We start from the raw sequence: 20,672 nt of genomic DNA, 5'->3' as shown, positions 1-20,672 counted from the left end.
GCTCTTCCAGTAAAGCAGATCTGGTCACGTTAATTCTCTGCTTCAGCTCTTCAATGTGTTCCCATTACCTTTGGGGAAAAAAAAAAAGTTCCCCAAACCTTTGCCATGGCTGCCATGGCCTCCCAGTCTGACCGCCGAATGTTGCTCTCCAGCCTCGTCACACGCTGTTCTCTGTGAAGGCCAGAGAATGTCCTCCTCCCTCCTCTAACCTTGATGCCTGGTGCAATCTCTCCAACATCCTAAGCACTCAAAAATCGCTTGCAAATTGGATGAGTACATGAACGATGGTCAGACACTGTGTTGAGACACAAACATGAAAAAGTCACAGCAGTTGTCCTCTGGAGTCTGTAACTGGCGCTAAGAGGGGAGAACAGGCCCAGGGGCGGATGTGAAAATAAACAGTTGTATCTCAGTGTGATAAGATCTATAATAGCAGCCTGGACGAACATAGGGATGGAACACAGAAGGGTGTAATCAGGTCTTCTGCGGTTGGAGAGGATAAAAGAAGGCTTCACAGAAGAGGAAATGTTTAAATTGAAGCTTGAAAGACGCTAGGATTTTTCAGGGCACAGAAGGAGGCAAGTACGTTTCAGGCAGAAGCAGCAGCGTGTACCAATTCACAAAGCCCGCGGGACCGGCGGAGAGCTGAGAGCACAGGGGCCGAGAGGAGGAGAGCGAGGAGACAACAGTAAAGAGCCCGGCAGTGACGGGACAAAGCGGAGAAGGCTTTGTAGCTCCTCGCAGCATTTGGAAATCAGCCACTTTCATTCTTGAAACCCAGCTTATTACTCGCATGCTGGACACTGTGGCGAACCGGGCAGCATATGGGAAGATGAATAAACTGACCTGTCTTTGAAAGCTTATCTGATAAGGAGATAAAACAAATGCACAGTGCATTTTTTTTTTTTTTACCATTTTCTCCTCTAACATAGGTGTCTGTGCACTGACAACGTTCTAATGAAATTGTAGTTTTGTGTAATGTTTTGCGAAGTGATTGGCAGCAGCCGTAAACCGAGGAGCGAGCACGTCATTCCCAACATCCATAACCGCATTTGCCGTGTGATTATGTTGTAGTGTCACATCTCAAAACCCTCAGCATGACGCAGCCCACCTGAGGGTCTATAGTGACACGTGCTTACACGATTCCTGCCTCTACCTTTTGCAAGATGGTCTGGAATTAGTGGGGACCTGTGCTGACCCTCTGCCCAAGGTCACCAGTGAGTAAACGTTGGGGTGATTTCAGCCCCTCATTGGTGATGACTGTGGAGAACCATTCCTTCAGCTTAAGGATGATCATCTTCCTCAGTAACACGTAAAAAACATGGTAACGATTCTATACCATGCATACCACAGTGTATAATACCCATCAGTGTTTTCATTTAAACGGGAAGGAGAGAGCTAATGGTCATTAAACACCTGATCAGGGCTTCTGATGATGGCAATGTATGAAAAAGGAACTGTTGGACTCCAATAAATTGTGTCTCCGTCTCCCCGTGCCTCCCGCATCCCACACCTGTGGGAAAGTTAAAGCATGATTAATTTGTATTTAAAGGAGTATTAATTTAGCACTGGCGTCTGGTTGACTATAAGCTGGCCCTGGTTTCATTGAGCTTTGGGCACCTGTATGAACTGTGCTGTTATGTCACCAAGGCCAGCCTCTGCCTGCAGCCACCTGGGCTGCTCCACTGACACGTTAAACAGGAGTCGCAGATGACTGTCCAGGGAAGGAAATCCTCCCGCATGGTGACCCTTTTCATTCTCTGCCTTCGCAGACATAAAGTGAGATTAAAAAAAATTTTTTTTTAATTGTTCCTTTAATTATGATTAGTCTGAACCAGTTCCACAAAAGTGCACTTGAGATATGGGCTCTTGCTGCTCTTCTACAAAAGCTAACCTATTAGAAAAGCAGGTTATCAATCTCTGCCTGGCTCGCATGCTTCCCCACCGTCCCCCGGAGAAGGGCCCCCTTTCCACCTAAGAAGATGATAGCATGTTCCCAGCCTTTTGACAGAAATAAATGTAAAAGTGTTGAAAAAATAAATCTAAAAATCTCTTTTTATTTCCATAGGAGGCAATAAAATGTTGCAGCTGCACTTGGAAAGGTTTTTTCTATGCATGAGAGCAGTTAATCTAACAGGGGTGGAGTGTTCTTCATTCTCTCTCTAGCGTTGTCCCAGAGTTGGGGTTCTGTTGCTTGCCTTTTGTTTGCTGTGCACCCTTCCCAGTATGTATTGTTCTGGTCAAAGGCACAGTAAATTGAGAAGTAAATTGAGCCACTTTTGTAAATAACATTTCCTACTGCTTTACGTTGGTTGGATAATGAGATGTTAAGGTTTAATTGAAGTAAAAATAGTGCAAAGGATATGGAAAAATAACATCTCTAATGAAGTAGCAAGAGAAAAAATGTTCAGATATATACAAGTTGATGGCTTGAGGAAAATTTATCTATTTCTCCCTAAGGTATGTATGAATTTCCTAGAAGTAAGAAAAAATAGAAAGAAATAAGCAGAATTATCATTCTTTACTGATGATAGACCATCTAAATATCTTGCAAAATATTTTTTCAATCTTATAAAATGTCTTTGTTTTAGTTATTTTATAGTTACATTCTGAATTGTGTATCTTTCATGTTCTACAAACTTCAATGTATCATTTAGACATTTTAAAATATCTAAAACTTTTAAAATATATATCCAAATGATATATATATTTAAAATGTATATCTGAGTTTATTATTTTTTTCATTAAAACAATATTTTTATATAGCCAGCAGAAAAAATAAAAGATATAATGATTTAAAAAAAATCCACACTATTTACAAATAATATGATTATCAATATATAAAAGCCCTCCAAAATGTACGGATTATTAGAATTAGTTTCGGAGTTGAGCAGGACTGCTGAATATAAAATCAATGTACAAAATCCACTGCATTTCTAAATGCCACCACAAACTGCAGGAAAATATAATTTAAAGTAAAGTTTTCAACATTAATAGTTTCAAAAGACTAGGTAAATTGGAATAAATCTAAAAATGAAAAACATTTTTGAGAAAATTAATTTTAAAATACTGAAAGATATCTAAGAATATGTAAATAAAGAAAGTTCTATACCATGTTTATGGGTAGAGAGACCCAAAATCAAAAGGAGTCAATTCCTCCTAAACGGACATAATTTTAGTACAATTTCAGTCAAAATCTAACATGACTATTTTATTTTTGCATGTGCATGTATGCATATCTGGACAAATCATTTCCAAAGTTCATATGAAAGAGCAAAGGACCAGGAGCAGTCACTGATTCATAAAGAAGACATATAGTTTATGGACTCTTGATTTGCCACATGCGAATACATAGTAATTAAACATTGTGGCATCCACACCAGGGATAAATAAACTAATCAGAATAGAGACTATATGGAGGGGTCAGGGGTCACATAGACTTATGAAAATTAGACTTCTGATTAAGTCGATATTAGAAAATGTTGAATATATAAGCCAGGTCGTATGTAGACTGTTTAATGTTAGCACCACTTGTAACAGCAAAAAATTGAGACAATACAAAAGTCCTCAAGAGTCTAATGGATAAACTGTGGTAACTTATATAGCGGAATATGATACAAAAGTGAGAAATGAGTGAAACAGTTACTTGCACAACAGAGATTATTCAGGAATGTAGATTTAAACAGAAATAAAAACTTTTAGAAAAATACTTAAAATGCAATTGTTTTTAAAGTCTTAAACATATGCAAAGCTCATCATCTTTAGGGATGCAAACATAGAATGTAAAAACTATAAAGATAAGAAAGGAAAAAAATGATTAAAAATTTGTGATGGTGGTTAGCTCTCATGAGGGAGACACAGTGCATTTTAAAGGTCATTTGTGCTTTATTATATGTTTTTTAGTCTGGATAGTAGATGAACTGATACATTGGGTTGCTCATTACTTATTCATATATGCATAAGAACATAGTCTATGCATATTAATTTTATCTTTTATTAAGACATTTTTAAAATCATTAAAATACCTATATGAACAAATTGAAATTGGTTAAACATCACAAAATATCCATATTTGAATGTGTGCGAACGTTTCAATGTGGATTTAAGAATTTTAGAATCTAAATAGTACTTGCAAATCCCCCAATGTCAAGGAAAAATGCTTTGTCAGTATCTCGATCAAAATATAAATATATTCATTCAGATTTTTTCACAAATATGATCATGGTAGGATTATAGGAAGTAGACTCTCTAACAATGGAATTAAGATCTAATTTGTGAGCTGAATTGGTAACGCTACCCAAATGCCACTCTTTTCAGTCCTGATTATCCAGAATAAATATAAGTAATGCTCTGTAGTAACAGTGCTGGAAGAATATGTATTCTAATAAATCCTCCCCTGAGTCAACACTAGGAAGAAGTGACCCTAAATAAACTTGATTTTTTGTTTGTGTATTTATTATCATTATTATTAGTTTATTTAGTGTGAGAGAGAGGGTTGGGAGAGAAATGTAAGACATGGATGTGGAGAGAAGGTCTTCAGGCTTTCAGTCTCTCACTGGTCTCAGTAATTACATTGTTCTAAAGCAGAGTTGCTGAATGTTAGGTAAGAAAACATGTCTGTGAAAACGCATTTTTTTAAAAGTTCAGTCTAGGTGGCATTAACCAAAATATTGATGGCTCCGTGAATGCATGTCAGTAAAATGGGTAAAACCCATGCCTGTAATACTCTCAGAGGATGTACGCTGAATTTTATTGTGCTTCAGACTTTAAGATGCTCAATATGCATTTTGTATTGATTCGCACAGTCTGGGGACTGTAAGATTTGTGGTTCTCTCTCACATACATACACAACACACATAGATATGTATATAAAAACGAAGCTAAATATATAAATTTCTTGTCTTAAATAGAGTGAATTTTTCTTTCAGCATCTAATGCTTTGAGTGTTCAAATTGTAGGACATATTGAAAGTATAAAGTGCACAGTGTAATACGCATATACATTCGGGTCGACGCCTTTTTGTGATGGCGATTTCGTCCCTCTCACTGAACACACCACCTTAGGAGACCATACTGCTAAAATGTCTGAGAAAAATGTAGTTAGGATCACAACTCTGACATTGTAAAAGGCACGTGTGTCAGGGAGATGGGAAGTATCAGAGAAATTTGAGCCCTGCCACAGGATGGCAGAGACCAAGGGCAGAGAGAATCAGTGCAGCTGCCGAGGGAGCCTCTACAGAGCTCTGATTTTCAAAGGATGCCACAGCCACATGCAGATGCTCAATATTTATATGCCGAGTGTGGAATCGCAGCTATGTTTGTGTGGTCCTTCTTCACTGATTAATGCACACAACAATTTGTTTTAACAGGGGTTAATTTTAGCCTAGCTTTTTACAGAAGAAATTGCAACACAGTGAGAGTAAGTGATGACATGAAATCCTACAGCTCGTAAAAGGTGAAGAACTCAAACATAGGTCTTTCCACGACACTAACTCCGCGTGGACAGAAATGCATGTGTATATGTATATTATATGCATATTGTGTGTATATATATGTATATTTATGACATGTGCATTATATATGCATACGTTATAGTTACGCCCTGTTTACATCTTATCTATCTATCTATCTAAATAGTGTGATATGATGCTAGATTGGATCTACAAGTGAAACGCTAAGTCATTAAAACGCAAACCATTTGAGGCAACAATTGGGTTATTTTAGTTACTCTGGAGAAAAGAGGAAGGAACAAGCCATTGACTGTCAGCTGGTGGTGCAATGCAGACGGCTGTCTTTGAGAAAGCTAATCTCTTCTACTCCCTTTTAGCTTCTTTCCTGTCTGGATGAATGGTATTTCTCTTGCATTGAAAAGGGAAGGACAATGAAGAGATTGTCAGTACATTCACGACATTTCATGACCCGGCTCGGGTAGATTCTGATAAAACTTAGAGATGAGATTTCGCTCTCTTCTAGGAATATCTAAACAGTGATGGAAAATAAGGAATGGAGTTGGGAAAGTATAGTTATAATTTCAAAAATGTAGGGTAAAATTTATTTTATTATCTAGAAACTGGGTAAACTACACTTCTGGGCAAAAACTCAAATGAGGTATTCTCCTGCTAAATAATATTTTTACTTTAAATTTGCCTGGTTTTAAAAGTAAGATATGCAGCCCTCCAGATTGGTCAATAAGAACAGGAAGGTCCGATGACGAAGAGGCCACCTGAAGATGGCCTCTCTTTACATTCGGCCAACTTCTTTCCAAGGTTGTTTCTGAACATTTAACAAAGGGATTTCAGTGACAGTTTTGAAGTCCTTAAATAAGGAAGTGGCAGTTTTCATTGCTCCGCGTGGTAGACAGGGGTCCCGGGCGATGGAGTGAAAGGCAGCAATGCATGAGTTCCCAACTCTAGAGAGCCTGGGCGGAAGACCAGCTGACAGTCTAGCGCTGTCCGAGGTAGTTTCCCAAAGGGATTATTTAGGTCCAGGTAAATGAGCGGAAACTCCAGGTCAAGCCGATATCCATAGCTCAGGAAGCCAAGTAGTTGCCTTCTAGAAAGACTGCCCACAAGCAGCAGGCTCCAAGCTATTAGGTGGAATTTAAAATAGAGATTTTGCAAACATGGGCACCATACCCAAAAACCAAGACCGCAGGTACTGGGACTAGCTCACAGCTGTCATTTGGCTGTCATGCGTGAGTCCAGCATTTGACAGCAGGATCCCTGAATCCTCAGTGTAGGAGCAGAAGTAATTTAAAGTGGCCTGCCCTGTTCCTCCATGTAGGAGTAAGGCTTTTGAAATATTACCAGGATCTCTCTGAATAAAGGAAATGAACTTGATTTTCCAGTACAAAGGAGCAGTCCAATGCCTCCATGAAAAGCCATGGAGTTCTTGCATTACACAATTCCAGGGACACCATTTACTGACCGGAACCATCTCTGGAAATCCTAGTTAGTCAGAAACATTTAGAAAGGAGGGAGGAAGGGAGCTGTCAATAGTGACCACTAGGAATTAACATGCACTAAGAACAAGTTGCATTGATTTGTTTGAGAAACAAGATGTAAATGTGTATGTTTACAGTTATTCATTATATAAAATATATTGACATGTTTTACCTTGATAGCTGGTTGGAATTGTAAAGGGAAAATATTCGGCAATTGACAATATTATAGTTGCCTCCTAGAAGCCAGTGGTTAGTGAGCGCACATGGACTTCAGAAATTCTTTTTTTCCTTTAACCGTCTAGGTTGTATGTACAAACCAATATCCTCACAGTGAACTGTGTGGTCTACTAGCAATGATTTTATCCAGAGGAAGCCCGTTATGTGAAACCTGTTATTGCGTATTTGCAGCTGGCAGACAGTTACGTTACCAGATAACTTACCACAACTTTTAATTTTCAAGTTAGCAATTGCTGCCACATATGGCTTTGTTTAAAAGGCCGACTGAATTACAAACAAGTATTTGTCTGGAAGTGGGTAGCCTATAGCATGTGAGAATGTATTCTGATTCATAAAATGGCATTTGTGCAAAACGTCAGTTGAATTATGCTCAGACTTCATTGGTTTGTTTCAAGCAAGTTGTCCAATACGAATACCGAGCCATTGATAAAAACAGTAACCAAAAACAGCACTCAGTGAAATAACTCAATTCTTCATGGATAGCAATGGAACAGATCATATGTAAGGTTAATGAAGGATCCACATGAGACATCTTTCTCTAAATTTTTATTGATAAAAGGCCATCCATTTCAGGTCTATTTGATTAATCCATAGGGATCGTAGTTCACATGTCATGACGGTGGCACCAGTAGCACTTACACCATTGTCATTTGTCCTCTGAAAGCAGCATTTCACTGCAAATGTTCTGTGCCCTACAGGCATAACCGCCTGCTCCAACCTTTCCTCCGCAGTCAAAAATATCAACCGAAAGATGATAAGATAGAATATTTTATAGCCTTTACACATTAAATTTTCACAGAATGTTTCACAGGCAATTAGAGCCTCTTCATGCTTCTTTTATTACTGTGACACTTTCAATTAAATAAAACAACCATTTGTAACCGATAGGAACTTAATATTTTTACAAGGCGTTTATGTCATTGGAATGTAAGGAAAGGTATATCAAATGTAGAGCTTTTTATTATCTGTTGTCTTATAGTTCGAGTCGATGGTACGCCTTAACCCAAACTGGAATAATGCAGAGAAACAGAGTATACCTTTTGGGTCTGAAACACGATTTGGAAGTCATATTGACATCTTAATGCAAATCTAATCAACTAGTATGCATTAGGCAGAAAAGACTTCAGGGGCTAAAAGTGAGAGAGTTCAATGGATTGGTTGTTTCCTGCACATTTTAATTTTAAACAGTGTTTTCAAGTGCTTTTCATGTATTAAATCATTCAATCATCACAACAACCCAATGATATCGATACCATTTCTGCTCCATTTGACAGATTAGGGAACTGAGGCACAGGGAGATCAAGTAACTTAGTCACACAGCTGGGAAGTCATTTGATTCTACCTTTAAATAAAATCTCTAATCATGTGTCTCATGTGTCATCCACCTACCAATGAAAGAGTCATTTGGTGGATTGTAATAAAGGAATCTAATTTAAACTATTTAAATAATTTTCTTATTAAAATAAAGAGGCTGAAATAATACAATAAAAGTAGCGAGATTCGAAGTGACTACAACTTTGGTCAAAGGTATAGATGTTAGAATTTTCACACAAAGAATAGATCTTTTATTTCTCAAACTACTTGTTTAAGTATGAAATCCAGTGAAGGAGAATTCACATAACAGTGAATTCTAAAATATATTATGGGGGATTCCTAAAGCTTAGAATCAGAAGAGCAATTCTAGCCACGTGGCTTTGAACAAATTACCCAGCCTTATTACATGGTTCATTTAATAAATGAAAATAATAATACCATTCTTTCAAAGTATTGTAAGGGTACGGTGAAGATAATACATGAGAATAATGTAATTGGTAAAGACCTGCATAGATATTGGTTAATTTCACTATTATCATAATAGTCCTTATGGCTAATAAATACATAATCATGGTTAATAAGTATATAATGACTGAGGATGGTCTAGTCATGTCAGAACTTACAGCAATCACATCCTCAAAGGACTTGATGAGGTTTACAGATTTAAAACTAGATTGTTCCAGTGACTAGAGAGAGACCCATCCACAGAAAGCAGCCCAACGAGAGCCTTCCAAGTTCAAGAGCAAAGTCGTCAATGAGAGCTGAGCCCAGAACTTGACCTTAGGCTTACTAGTAAAGGCAAAAGAGAAGCCCAGTGTGTTCGCTGTCATTTGAAATTCCAAAAGCAAACCACATTTGCGTCTCTTATTTGGATCTTTCAAATGGAGGTGTCTTTCTGGGTACCAAGTTATCTAGATAATAACTACTCTTCTACAAACCTTATGACTAGACAAATGAATGCTATTTAAACTAAAAGCGTGTAGTGACCAAAGGTGACGTTTTCTGATTAGCCCCTTCAAAAGGATACAACCAAATTACCTCAAAATATGAAAGACCCAAAAAATATATATATATATTTTTTTCCCTGTACAATGACACACCCAAGTCAGAGAGGTAAATGTCTAAATGGGATATCGATCACTGTGAGTGCCATCGAAGATTTAGGAAAGATTTATTGCGTTAAAGGTCTCATTAACCTGCATAACTGGTTCTTATTCAATACTTTTTAATACTTCCCTGCTCTCAGTGGCCCGTAAGGTTTTTCTCCACTTGGATAGTAACCACTGCTGCTGAAAGGATATTTTTAAAACCTGGGATTGTGAGGAGAATTCAGGAGAGCCCATCGCTGCAGTCAAGCATTTTACTTATTGGTCACTAAGAACTAACCTAAGATATTAAAGAATTGGATTTCAGTATGGCTAAGGAACACAAACAGGTATTCTCCAAATTAGCAAAATTAAACCCGTTCTGTGGAGTAGTTGTGTATTCGCATCCTCAGATTGTTTTTCTTTATTCTTGGGCAGTGGTAGAAATAATAATGATGATAGATTAATAGGATTGGCAGATGCGCTGGTGATTACAAGAGCTGTTTCATGTTCATAGTAGTTGCACCAATGGTAGCATTCATTGTAACACTAATTATAATTTATTTTAATGTTACAGTAATAGAAGAAGAGTAATTGTAATTATAGTTTTTCCCTATTAAAAAATTCTTCCATGTTTTCACTCAGTTCTCTGGGAAAAATTTGAGGCTTCACTTTTGATAATTAGGAAATTGTAACTGGAAAATTTTTTCCTGGTGAAAGGAAGCAGCAGTTAATGAGTCCTATGATCTGAAAACTTGGTGGTAGGGAGTGGAGAATCTCTTTGCCAAATCTATGTAGGAACATTCAGCAACAAGTATAAATACTCTTTTAAAATACTAACAGTAAGCATTATCTGAAATCATCTATGGTCATGCATTCTGCAACTCTTTTTCTTGGAATTGTTGCTGCTTTTCTTAGAGTTTTTTGGAGAATGGATTTGTATTGATTTAAAATTATCTTACAGCCTTGAATTACTGCCCTCTTTATTTTTTAAATCAAGCAAAGTGTCTTCTATTAGCATATGAAGAATATATAGAGAAATAACCATTGAAAGCTAGTGCCCCTGAAAACATTTTCAGAGTATAATTTAATGCTTTTCTTAAAAGATCATACATATAGAACTTTTGTATCCATTTTAGCGGTGAAATTTTAAAGGCATATTGGTGAAGATACGAGGAAAAAATAAATCATAGACCCTGAAAAATAGTTACTCTTAATTTTCATAATTTTAAAGATGATATAGAGCTTTGAGCATTAAGAGTGCCTCTGAAAATCTACAGGCAAATAAAAGCAATGACTGCATCAACCTATATAGTATCTTTTAGTACACTGAGCTTTGTGAAGTTACGAATGTACAAAATTCTGCTCTAGGCATAGGAAATTTATTTTAAAAGTTATTGTTCATCAAAAGAGAAACAAGGCATAATCAATGATTGAAATACATGCTAAAGATTTTACTAGTTAAAATATATTTTTGAAGGTGAATAGCTAGAATTCAATTTGCCCCTGATGAAAAATGAAAAGGAAGTCGAGGAAAGAAGACACTACTAAAAAGACAAATTAATTGCAAGGTAAATAACTACAGATTTAATCCTCCAATAACTTACCTAGAAATTACAGTTGAGAATTTGAAACAATGAAGACCACAGTATGCCAATGAAAGCTTTATTTAGAACGTAAACTGAGATAACAAAAGTTTTAACACTTTTACAAGTTTAAATTCTACACAATTTTGTGTTTTTTTAAATCTTGCTTTTTAAAAATTAATCCTCTTGAAAATAGAAAAGTGATCTAGTTAACTTATGGTTGCCTAAACATCACAATTGCATTGTCACAAATAATTTACTTTGGGTTTTTTTTGTAATTTGTGTGTGTATACATGTGTATACCCATTTTACTTACACGTTCTTACTTGCGAGTTTCTTAAATTAATATTAAAACTAATTAGCATTCCCTGAACTGACTCTCAGACCTAAAGACATCAGAGGCAAGAAGCCAGTATAGGATTTAATAATTTTTCATGGATAATCCACGAAGTGAATAAACCCAGTGTGAATAATTGAAAGTGGGTAGGGTTGTAACATAGGAGCTATTGAAAGTTAAATCAAGAGCAAGTTCTCCATAGTAAATTCCCTCTCGTCATCCAACTACTAGAATAGGCTGGCACTGATAACTCTAGGTAGAAAGGCATTGGGCATTATCAATGTTTTGCCATCCGACATCTAATCTTTATCCTCTTGATAGAGTGAGTGCTCCTTTTCTATAAAGACTTGAGCCATCTGAGAAATGCGCTGGTTTTTCCATGGCTGTTGATCCTCCTTTCAACTTTGAAAATAAGGTCTAAAGCATTTTCTCCATTTCAGTGATGAAGAAAGATATAAAAATATAGACATATACATGTGTAGTATCTAAATTGTCCCAAACTGAGATCGTAGTTTTAGAAAATGCAGTTAAACATCATGAAAATATATTTATTTGTTAAAAGGACCTGCATGTTCTGCTAGTGTTAAAATAACAAGGGATTAATAATGGCAGATCAAATGTTCGAATTATCGATAGTGGTATATTATTCACTTTTCAGCCTAATAATCTCTTCCAGATTAATAGTCACTTTTCCTACAATTAAAGTTGTCCATAGTATAGATTTCTGATTTTCTGGTCTGCAAAGTGCTAATATATCAAGACATTAATTTTGTTCCCTTTTTTTTTTTAGCTACTGCGATATCTTATTTTCAAAATATGACTGCAATTGAGTTGGAGGTATTTTAATTAAAATTTTATCTGGGCTTTTTCTTAACATATTTCCACTTTTCTAATTATAGGTTTCATATATACTGGAGAAGTTGTTCATCGAATGCTAACAGCCACGCAATACATAGCACCTTTAATGGCAAATTTTGATCCCAGTGTATCCAGAAATTCAACAGTCAGATATTTTGATAATGGTATGTATCAGTTAGCCTATTTTTTTACTGAATGTATACTTTTAAACATCAATCATGAGATTTATCCTTATATTTTTGTAACCTGAGTTTTTGGGTTCTTTTTTTTTTTGGTGGACTGGATTTATAAACTAATGAAAATGTTCTAAGATGACAAATTTATACTGTGACTGCTAGCATGTGGAGTAAAGTCTATGGTTAGATGCTACTCATTTATTCATTCATTCATTTGTTCAATAAGTGTTTATTAACACGTATTGGCCACTATAATAAATGAGTTGCTATAAATGATACCTGAAACAAAGTATATGCATTTGATGCTATTTGCAGAAAGTCCTTCCTATTAGAAGAACTAAATAAGGATAATTTGTTAGTTCTGATCTTCGAGTATAGGGAAGAGGCATAATACATACATAGTAAAATTTCAAATCTTATGAGCTATATATACAATAAGATGAACACACCTTTAAAACATATACGGTAGTGGATGATTAAAATACATTTAAGAAATTCAGGTTTTTCTGACTTTAAAATATGAAATAGAACCTATTAAGGTTTATCAAGTATACTGACAGTAATCTATCCCTACTATTTCTTTTCGGAGACATATAAAGTAATCAAAGAAAACCTAGATTTTGTCACTAAATGTATTTAAATCTAATAAAAATTTAAGGTCTTGGAGACATAAATGAATTTTCATGTCTCCATCTTATTGACGGCTCTAACTTTAGTAGAGAAAATAGAAAAGGAGAGTTTGTTTTAGGAACTTAATTAAAGATAAAACTACAAACTTCCAGTTATAAAATAAGTCATGGAGATTTACAGTACAGCATAGGAAATAGAGCCAGTAATATCATTATAACTACGTACAGTGACAAGTGGTCATTAAGCTTATTGTGATGATCACTTCATAAGCTATCTAAATGAATCACTGTTTTATACTCCTCAAGCTAACATAATATTGTATATCAACTATAATTAAAAATAAATTATAATTAATTAGTTTTAAAATAAAAATTTCTGTGCTACATAGTACAAAAATAGTATTTATTTGTCCAAGTGACAATTTTATCTTACAAAATAATAGAAGCATTTGAGGTGAATAAAGCTATTTCTACTCCTGTCTTAATGATAAAAGAAGAAATTTACTAGTGGGTGGTATAGATCTAATGGTGCAGGAGTTTTAGGGAAACGTGATCACTTTGCTAAAAGCAATCTTCTAACCAGTGTGCCGAAGCCATTTTACAGGTCAAAATTGCAAAAGAGAAAGGAAACTAGACATAGTTAGACATACACTGTGAGAAATACATTTCAGGCAGTTTGAATATCACCAAAGTGTGTTCCAAAATTAAGTAACTGAATGTTAATTATTACAGTAACTTCCCTCTATTACTTTAAAAGCTGTTATACTTCACCTTCCCTCAAGGGTGTACAAGTAGTTGTAGTATATTTGAGGTAGAACCACAACCAGAAACTTTTCTAAAACTTATTGCATGACCTACCAGACAGAATCACCTTAGTAAACAGGAAGTGATTTGATGAAAGTTGATGATTTTCCAAGCTCTATCCCTTGCTAGGTGATGTTGGGGATATTTACTCATGAGCACAGGATTCCGATGACCACATTTTTATATTATTAGCATCAAAATCATAAAACATATTAAATAATTCTCTCCATATACTGTCTCATATACTATGCGGCAGCTCTTAACATTTGCATTTTACCTTTATTTGATTGATTCGTAAAAATTAATGCAACTGGACACTATAAATTCTTGGAAATGAAGGCTATGACTCTAAAATTCATTTTATCTTTCGTACCTGGCACAGGAACTCATACACAGTAAGTCTCCCATAATTATTCAATGAATGAGTAAATGAAAAAATTAAATATGTAAGATGAGATTTTAACTCTGAGAATCATAGAAGTTGTAACACTTAAGAATTGATGTATTTTACTTCATTGAAATATCTTCTATGTAATGACCAATGGCAATATTGATTTTCTACAATATAGCAATGAAAGCTGAGCAATTGCTGTGTTTTAGTAAATGAATGAAGCACTTCTGAATATTATAAGGCTCTTCACAAAGTCCTTTTATACAAGAATAACTTACGGAAATATTTCCAACTTTGATTGGTTAGGATCATTGAAAGAATGATTAAGGATGGGAAATTCAACATTTTAACAAAGCAAAACTTCTCTAAAGGAAACAGTAGCAGTTGAGAAAATTTCTAGGATAGTATTTCTGTAAGTATTAAATCAATATGTCGTGATGCTTACAAATGTTATAGGTAGCTTATAGGACTACTGAAGTCTGAGTCACAGATTATTAATGCACAAAAACTAGAAAAGTTATAAAAATAAACCCGTTACTAGAAAAATAATTTGAATAGCAAATTTTAAAGTATAATTCTTACAAATGATCAAAAGCTCGATACACATAAAAACTCTACATTTTTACACCCTCCACTACATTTTATGATTTTGACTTGATAGTTACAACTTTTTTGTAGTGTATCCATTAAATTATTATAGTTACAGTTTTTTATGCTTTTGTCTTTTAACCTTTACACTAAAGTCATAAGTGATTTCCCCACCACCATTACAATATTATAGTATTCTCAATTTAACTACATATTTACCTTTATCATTGAGTTTTATAGTTTCTTATAATGCCTGTTACTAATTAGCATGCTACTATTTCAGTTTGAAGAACTCCCTTTTAACATTTCCTATAAGGCTGCTCTAGTGGTGATAGACTCCTTCAGCTTTTGTTTGTCTGGAAAACTCTCTCTCCTTCAATTCTGAAGGACGACTTTGCCTGGTCAAGTACTCTTGGTTGGCACTTTAAATATCTCATCCCACTCCCTCTAACCTTCAGAATTTCTGCTGAAAAATCTACTGACAGTCTTACGTGGATTCCCTTATAAGTAACGGATTGGCTTCTCTTCCTGCTTGTAGGATTATTTCTTTGTCTTTAACTTCTGATAAATTAATTATAATACATCTCAATGTGAATCTCTTTTGATTCATCTTGTTTGGTATTTTTGGATTTCCCTGATCTGGATGTCCGATATTTTTCTCCTCTGGGTTAGAGAAATTTTCAGTCACTATTTCTTTAAATAAGCTGCCTGCCTCTTTCTTTCTTCTCCTTCTGGGATTCTTATAATATGAATATTAGTCCACTTGATGGTGCCCTATGTGTCCCTTAGACTGTTTTTCCTCTTTTTCATTCTCTTTGCCCCCCTGATTTGATGCATTCCACTGCCCTGTCTTCAAGAGCAGTGATTCTATCTTCTATTTCATCTAGCCTGCTGTTGAACCCCTCTATTAAAATTTTCAGATCAGTTGCTGTATAATTCAACTCTATGATTTCTATTTAGTAGTTGTTCATATTTTCTTTCTTTGCTAAAATTCTCACTTTGCTCATGCATTGCTCTTCTGATGTCAGTGAGCATCTTTATAACTAATTTTAAATTCATTAGGGCAAATCACTTACCTCTATTTCATTAAGATCAGTTTCTGGAGCTTTGTCTTGTTCTTTTGTTCCAAACATATTCCATTGTTTCTTCATTTTTCTTGACTCCGTGTTTGTTTCTGTGCATTGGGTAAAAGAGCTACGTCTTCAACTCTGGTCATTGTTGTCTTGTATAGGACCCAAATCCCATCAGTACCCCAGCTGAAGTTCCTGGTTGTCTCTCAAACCTCTGTGATTGACTAGGACACCACCTTTGTTCTTGGTGGCTCCCAGTACTTGAGTGTCCCAAGACCCATCCATGTCCTAAGGGGGACTATTTCAGTCAGCACCTATTTGCAGGCTGATCTGTGGCCAGACCCTCAGGCCACAGCTGGGAAAGTATACCATCAAACCCCTTCTAGGGAGAAACTGGGAGAGGGACGTTTTTGCCTGCTCTCTCTGCACTGAATCTTGGCGTATAGCCATGGGGAGGTGCTCCTGCACCGATCTGAAAACTACTTCTGTGTTTGCTATAATCCGTGACTTACAAATGCAAGCCCTATTGATTATCAGAGCAAGGTGGTTTACCTGCCTAAACCTCAAAGGCAGCCATAAAAGTTGGGGTACTACAAGTGGAGACGAGCTCCTTCCAGATAGATAGTGGCAACTTGGTTTCATTGGAGCAAGAGGGAGAGGGTAGGGGAAGTGCCCACCGGCGCCTTCAGGCTCTGGGGAGTATAATGGTCAGTACCCAGATGACTTCTAATTAGGTGCCTGACCGTCAGGCAGCAGCTTGTAAAACATGCAGTCACACCTCTTCCAGGGGAAGAATAGGAGATGGGCTTTTTCACCTGCTCCATCTCTGATGATCCCTGGGAAATATCCATGGCAGGTGCTCAAGGTTATGCTCAATAGCAATTGATTCTTTGTCTGCTGCAGTCTTGTGGGACTCATGAATGCAAATTCCTTTGTCTATCACAAAGACCATCTTGGGGCCTGTCCCTCAACTGGTACCATGAAAACTGGGTGCCAGACATGTATGTAGGCTGCTTCCATAGAGATGCTGGTGACCTGGTGCTATGGTTGGAGTGAGCGAAAAGGAAGAGGGGGACAGTGGATGAGTGCCCACAGGCTCTTTTGGACTCCAGAGAAGACACAGTCAGCACCTGAATGCGTGCAATTTCCACGTGGGTATTTTCTCAGTTGCCCATTGCATAGCAGTCACTCAGCTAGGTTCTGGATTTCTTGCAGAGGAAACCGTTTTGTGTGTAGCTCTGCATTCAGTTTGTCCATGTGAGGAGGGAAATTCAGGAGCCTCCTATGTTGCCACCTTGGTCAAAAGCTTTAAGTTATAGTCAAAAACAGAGTAAATGCAGTATTCTGTTCTGCATTGATCATTTTGTACAAGGATTAACTCAGGAACAGTCAGGTGGGAGAAATGAGTATGGCAAGGGGTGCGGAGCTTCCATCACCCCCACGTCTTCACTAACCCAGAAGCTCCATGTCATGCATTCTTTTTCTTCCTGTCATACATTTTTGATTTTTTTTAATAAGACATTTACCAACCTGAGAGATAAGTCATGCTCTTTTAATCTGTGAGTTTCATTTTCTATGCAACATTTTTTGATAATGTGATTTTTTCGCCAAATAGAAAATCTAATGCTTAGAGCCAAGCAGAAGTCTTAGCTGCTATTTGTTTTCTGAGAGAGAGAGAAAGAGAGAGAGAGAGAATAAACAATGTCAGTTAAAACAAACGTCTGAATTCTCATTGGTGGCTATTGAACTGCGTTTTGGTTTATATTTCACATTAATAGTTTTATAGTAAACACTGGCAGATTGACTCATCAGAATATGAATATATAGCACTGAAAATTTATACCCATGTACTTCAAGGAGGCTTTAGAAATTGTAGCCTGGGGCTCTTTGAGGTACCTTGCAGTCTCCTCGAAGCTATACAACAAAGACAGAAATGCAGGCATTGTGAATCAAAGAAGAATGTTTCCAATAATGTTAAAAGAACTTCTTCAGTGTGGAAGAGTATAATTCTAAGTATGGAAGAGATATTTGGGGGCCTTTTTAAAGTGACTCTAGCTTTCTGAATGTGTTCCTTTCTTTCTCAGTATTTGTCAATGTATTTGAAATTCATTCAATTCGCTTGGGCTGCATTTTGAAAGCGGCTCATGGAAATTTAAGCAGACAGTACCCATTAACATTAATGCGCTTCCTAAGGCAAAATTCCCCCCATACTGGGCTCAGTATTAATCTCAGTGTGAGGTTAGATCTTACCAAATATTTAGAGAATATTCAATTCTTTAACAATATTCTAAATGCTGTTTCAATAACAGAATTCCAGTTAACCATATAAAAGCAGTACAACTGCTAGATTTGAAGGCTAGTTGCATGTTTTTGTGAAGGCTCCCATCGGAATTGATTGATATGTTTTTCTCATTGCATTTCTCCCATTCCGATGGGGTTTATAGGCACAGCACTTGTTGTTCAGTGGGACCATGTACATCTTCAGGATAATTACAACCTGGGAAGCTTCACGTTCCAGGCAACCCTGCTCATGGACGGACGCATTATCTTTGGATACAAAGAAGTAAGTAATGTTTCGGTGATTTCCTTCCGCCTTGATCTTATCTGTTCTTTCCTTCAAGTGTCAGGAAAGGGATACTTTATAGTCATGAATCTCAAATAATTTTCTCACTTCTTGGTTTCTTTTGCTTCATAAGATAATGTTTTTAATCTGCTGGGTAAGATTGATTGGTAATTCTTTGAAAGGCTCATTTTGTTTTGTATTCTACTGTCATTGGCATTATGATCCATGAATTTTATAAAATTATTGAATAATTATATTCTAGTGATATTATAATGAAATAACTAAGAAAAAATATTTCCAGTTTGGAATGTGATTGTTTATAGATATGTTTTTGCTTGTTTGTTTTTCCCTTTTCAATTTCTGTGATTTTTTTTGGTTCTATCTCCAAAAATATTAGTAAGCGTGAAAATTCATACAGCTCAATGACCCAGTGCTAAAAGCATTACAGGACAGGCTTTCATCAGTGGTCACTGCACGCTGACAGGAAAGATTAATTGGAAATCTAAGTGACAGGAAGAACAAGGGAATTTAAACTTATGGTTTATGTTGCCAAACTGACAAAGTAGACAATGGAAACTTACTAAATCGTAGCCTTAAATTTACAGAATGTCTAAATTAGAATAATAGTATGTTTGATTTAAAACTCTTTTGATAACGTAATTAAGGTCTGTTAGATAACCTTAACTTTTGGGGAAGAAAACGGAGAACATATGAATCAACTTCCAGGAACAGCAAATGTGATGTTTTAGGCAGTCACTAGGCATGAGAGAAATTTTGACAATGTGTATTGATAAAGGGTACTATTAACTCATGGATTGATAGGTATTTATAATAATACTGGCTCGATATCTTATTTTCAAGTAAAGGGTTATTTTCCCTTAGGAAATGGATTCCTGACTATTAAGAGGATGTTGACAATTTTAAAAGGGTCCACTTTGGTCAGGTCTTCTGAAATTTATCTTTTCTGTAAAGTGAGGGATAATTATATTTTTATTAAATAAGCCAACTATTGGAAATCTTATAACTAGGCTCAATGCGTCCACTTTTTTGAAGAATTCTTCTGTGTGGAATTAATTATTTACTTGGAGAAATAATATAAATAGAATATATTATATACAGGATCTGTTGCGCTTAGTGTTTCTTGATCTAAAGCTATGTTTTGATATCATAGCCTACAGTATTCTTAAATCATACTCCCTGGGAACTAAGAGAATGTCACTCAAAGGAACTTATTCATTTCAAGTTTTCATTACAATCTAGTGTGCTACTGGGACTTCATAGTGATGTTATGGAATGTTGGTTTTCAACAGTTTTAACCAACAGTGGTAAAGTTTCTGGAAAGACACAGGGTCAGTAAGTCTAGAGTCTTAAACCTCACTAACTGTAGTCTTTGTTAAAACAGAGGTTTGTGTTTTTATTGTGGTCTCTCTCTCCAGTTTTTATTATCAAAATTGTCATCTCCATTTACACTGTTCTCAATGAATGTCTTGCATTTCAGAGTAACAGTTTTTTTCCCCCGTTCTCTGTTTACAGTGGGTTTTGTATTTCTAAGATATTTTTTCTTTATTTTAATCAAAGAAAAATTTTCCATTACAGTTTTTCTATTTTGGTATGGGAAATATTAAGCTGTAGACAATTTTAACACTTTCTGATACGCTCAAACTATTGTCTTGTCAAGCATCCCTCTTTCTGAACTCAGACTTCCAAAGAAGTCATTACTTTATTATTCGCCTTACTGTCCTTTCTCTGAACTAGTTAGAAAGCAGTCTCTTATTTCCTGTTCTACTGTTTTGTTTTTTCTTCTGATAATTGTCATGCATTTTATTTTGTTGAAGCAAATTTCCCTTTGTAAAATTTGCCACAATAAAAGTCCCCTTGCATTTGAGGTGAGAAGTAGATCCTCTTGGCACTTGTAGAAAAATGTTTATCATCACAAATAGCATGAAATAGTTGTTTGCATAATGTTTATATCCAACAGAGTGCTTTCACATACATTACAGTTTTCAATTATTTTACAATATCCTATATTCTTAATATTCTTAGCCTTCACAGAGGTACTGCCAAGTAGATGCATGTGGCTTAATTCTGTAAT

At 35.9% G+C, this 20,672-nt stretch overlaps 1 protein-coding gene across 2 annotated transcripts in view; it reads left to right on the top strand.

Moving 5' to 3' along the window:
- The window catches only part of PLXDC2 (plexin domain containing 2), a 355,810-nt gene that overhangs the window by 233,298 nt on the left and 101,840 nt on the right, over positions 1–20,672 (top strand). For both annotated transcript variants that reach the window (XM_016124268.2, XM_016124276.2), the window contains exons 5-6: positions 12,401–12,523; positions 18,462–18,580. In XM_016124268.2, the coding sequence (XP_015979754.1) occupies positions 12,401–12,523; positions 18,462–18,580 (242 nt within the window). The remainder of the gene's footprint in view (positions 1–12,400; positions 12,524–18,461; positions 18,581–20,672) is intronic.

The sequence above is a fragment of the Rousettus aegyptiacus genome, unplaced genomic scaffold (genome assembly GCF_014176215.1).
Source record: "Rousettus aegyptiacus isolate mRouAeg1 unplaced genomic scaffold, mRouAeg1.p scaffold_m13_p_10, whole genome shotgun sequence".
Taxonomy (NCBI): Eukaryota; Metazoa; Chordata; class Mammalia; order Chiroptera; family Pteropodidae; genus Rousettus; species Rousettus aegyptiacus.
The sequence above is the reverse complement of the archived record's forward strand: the minus strand, read 5'-3'. Positions and strand labels throughout refer to the sequence as shown.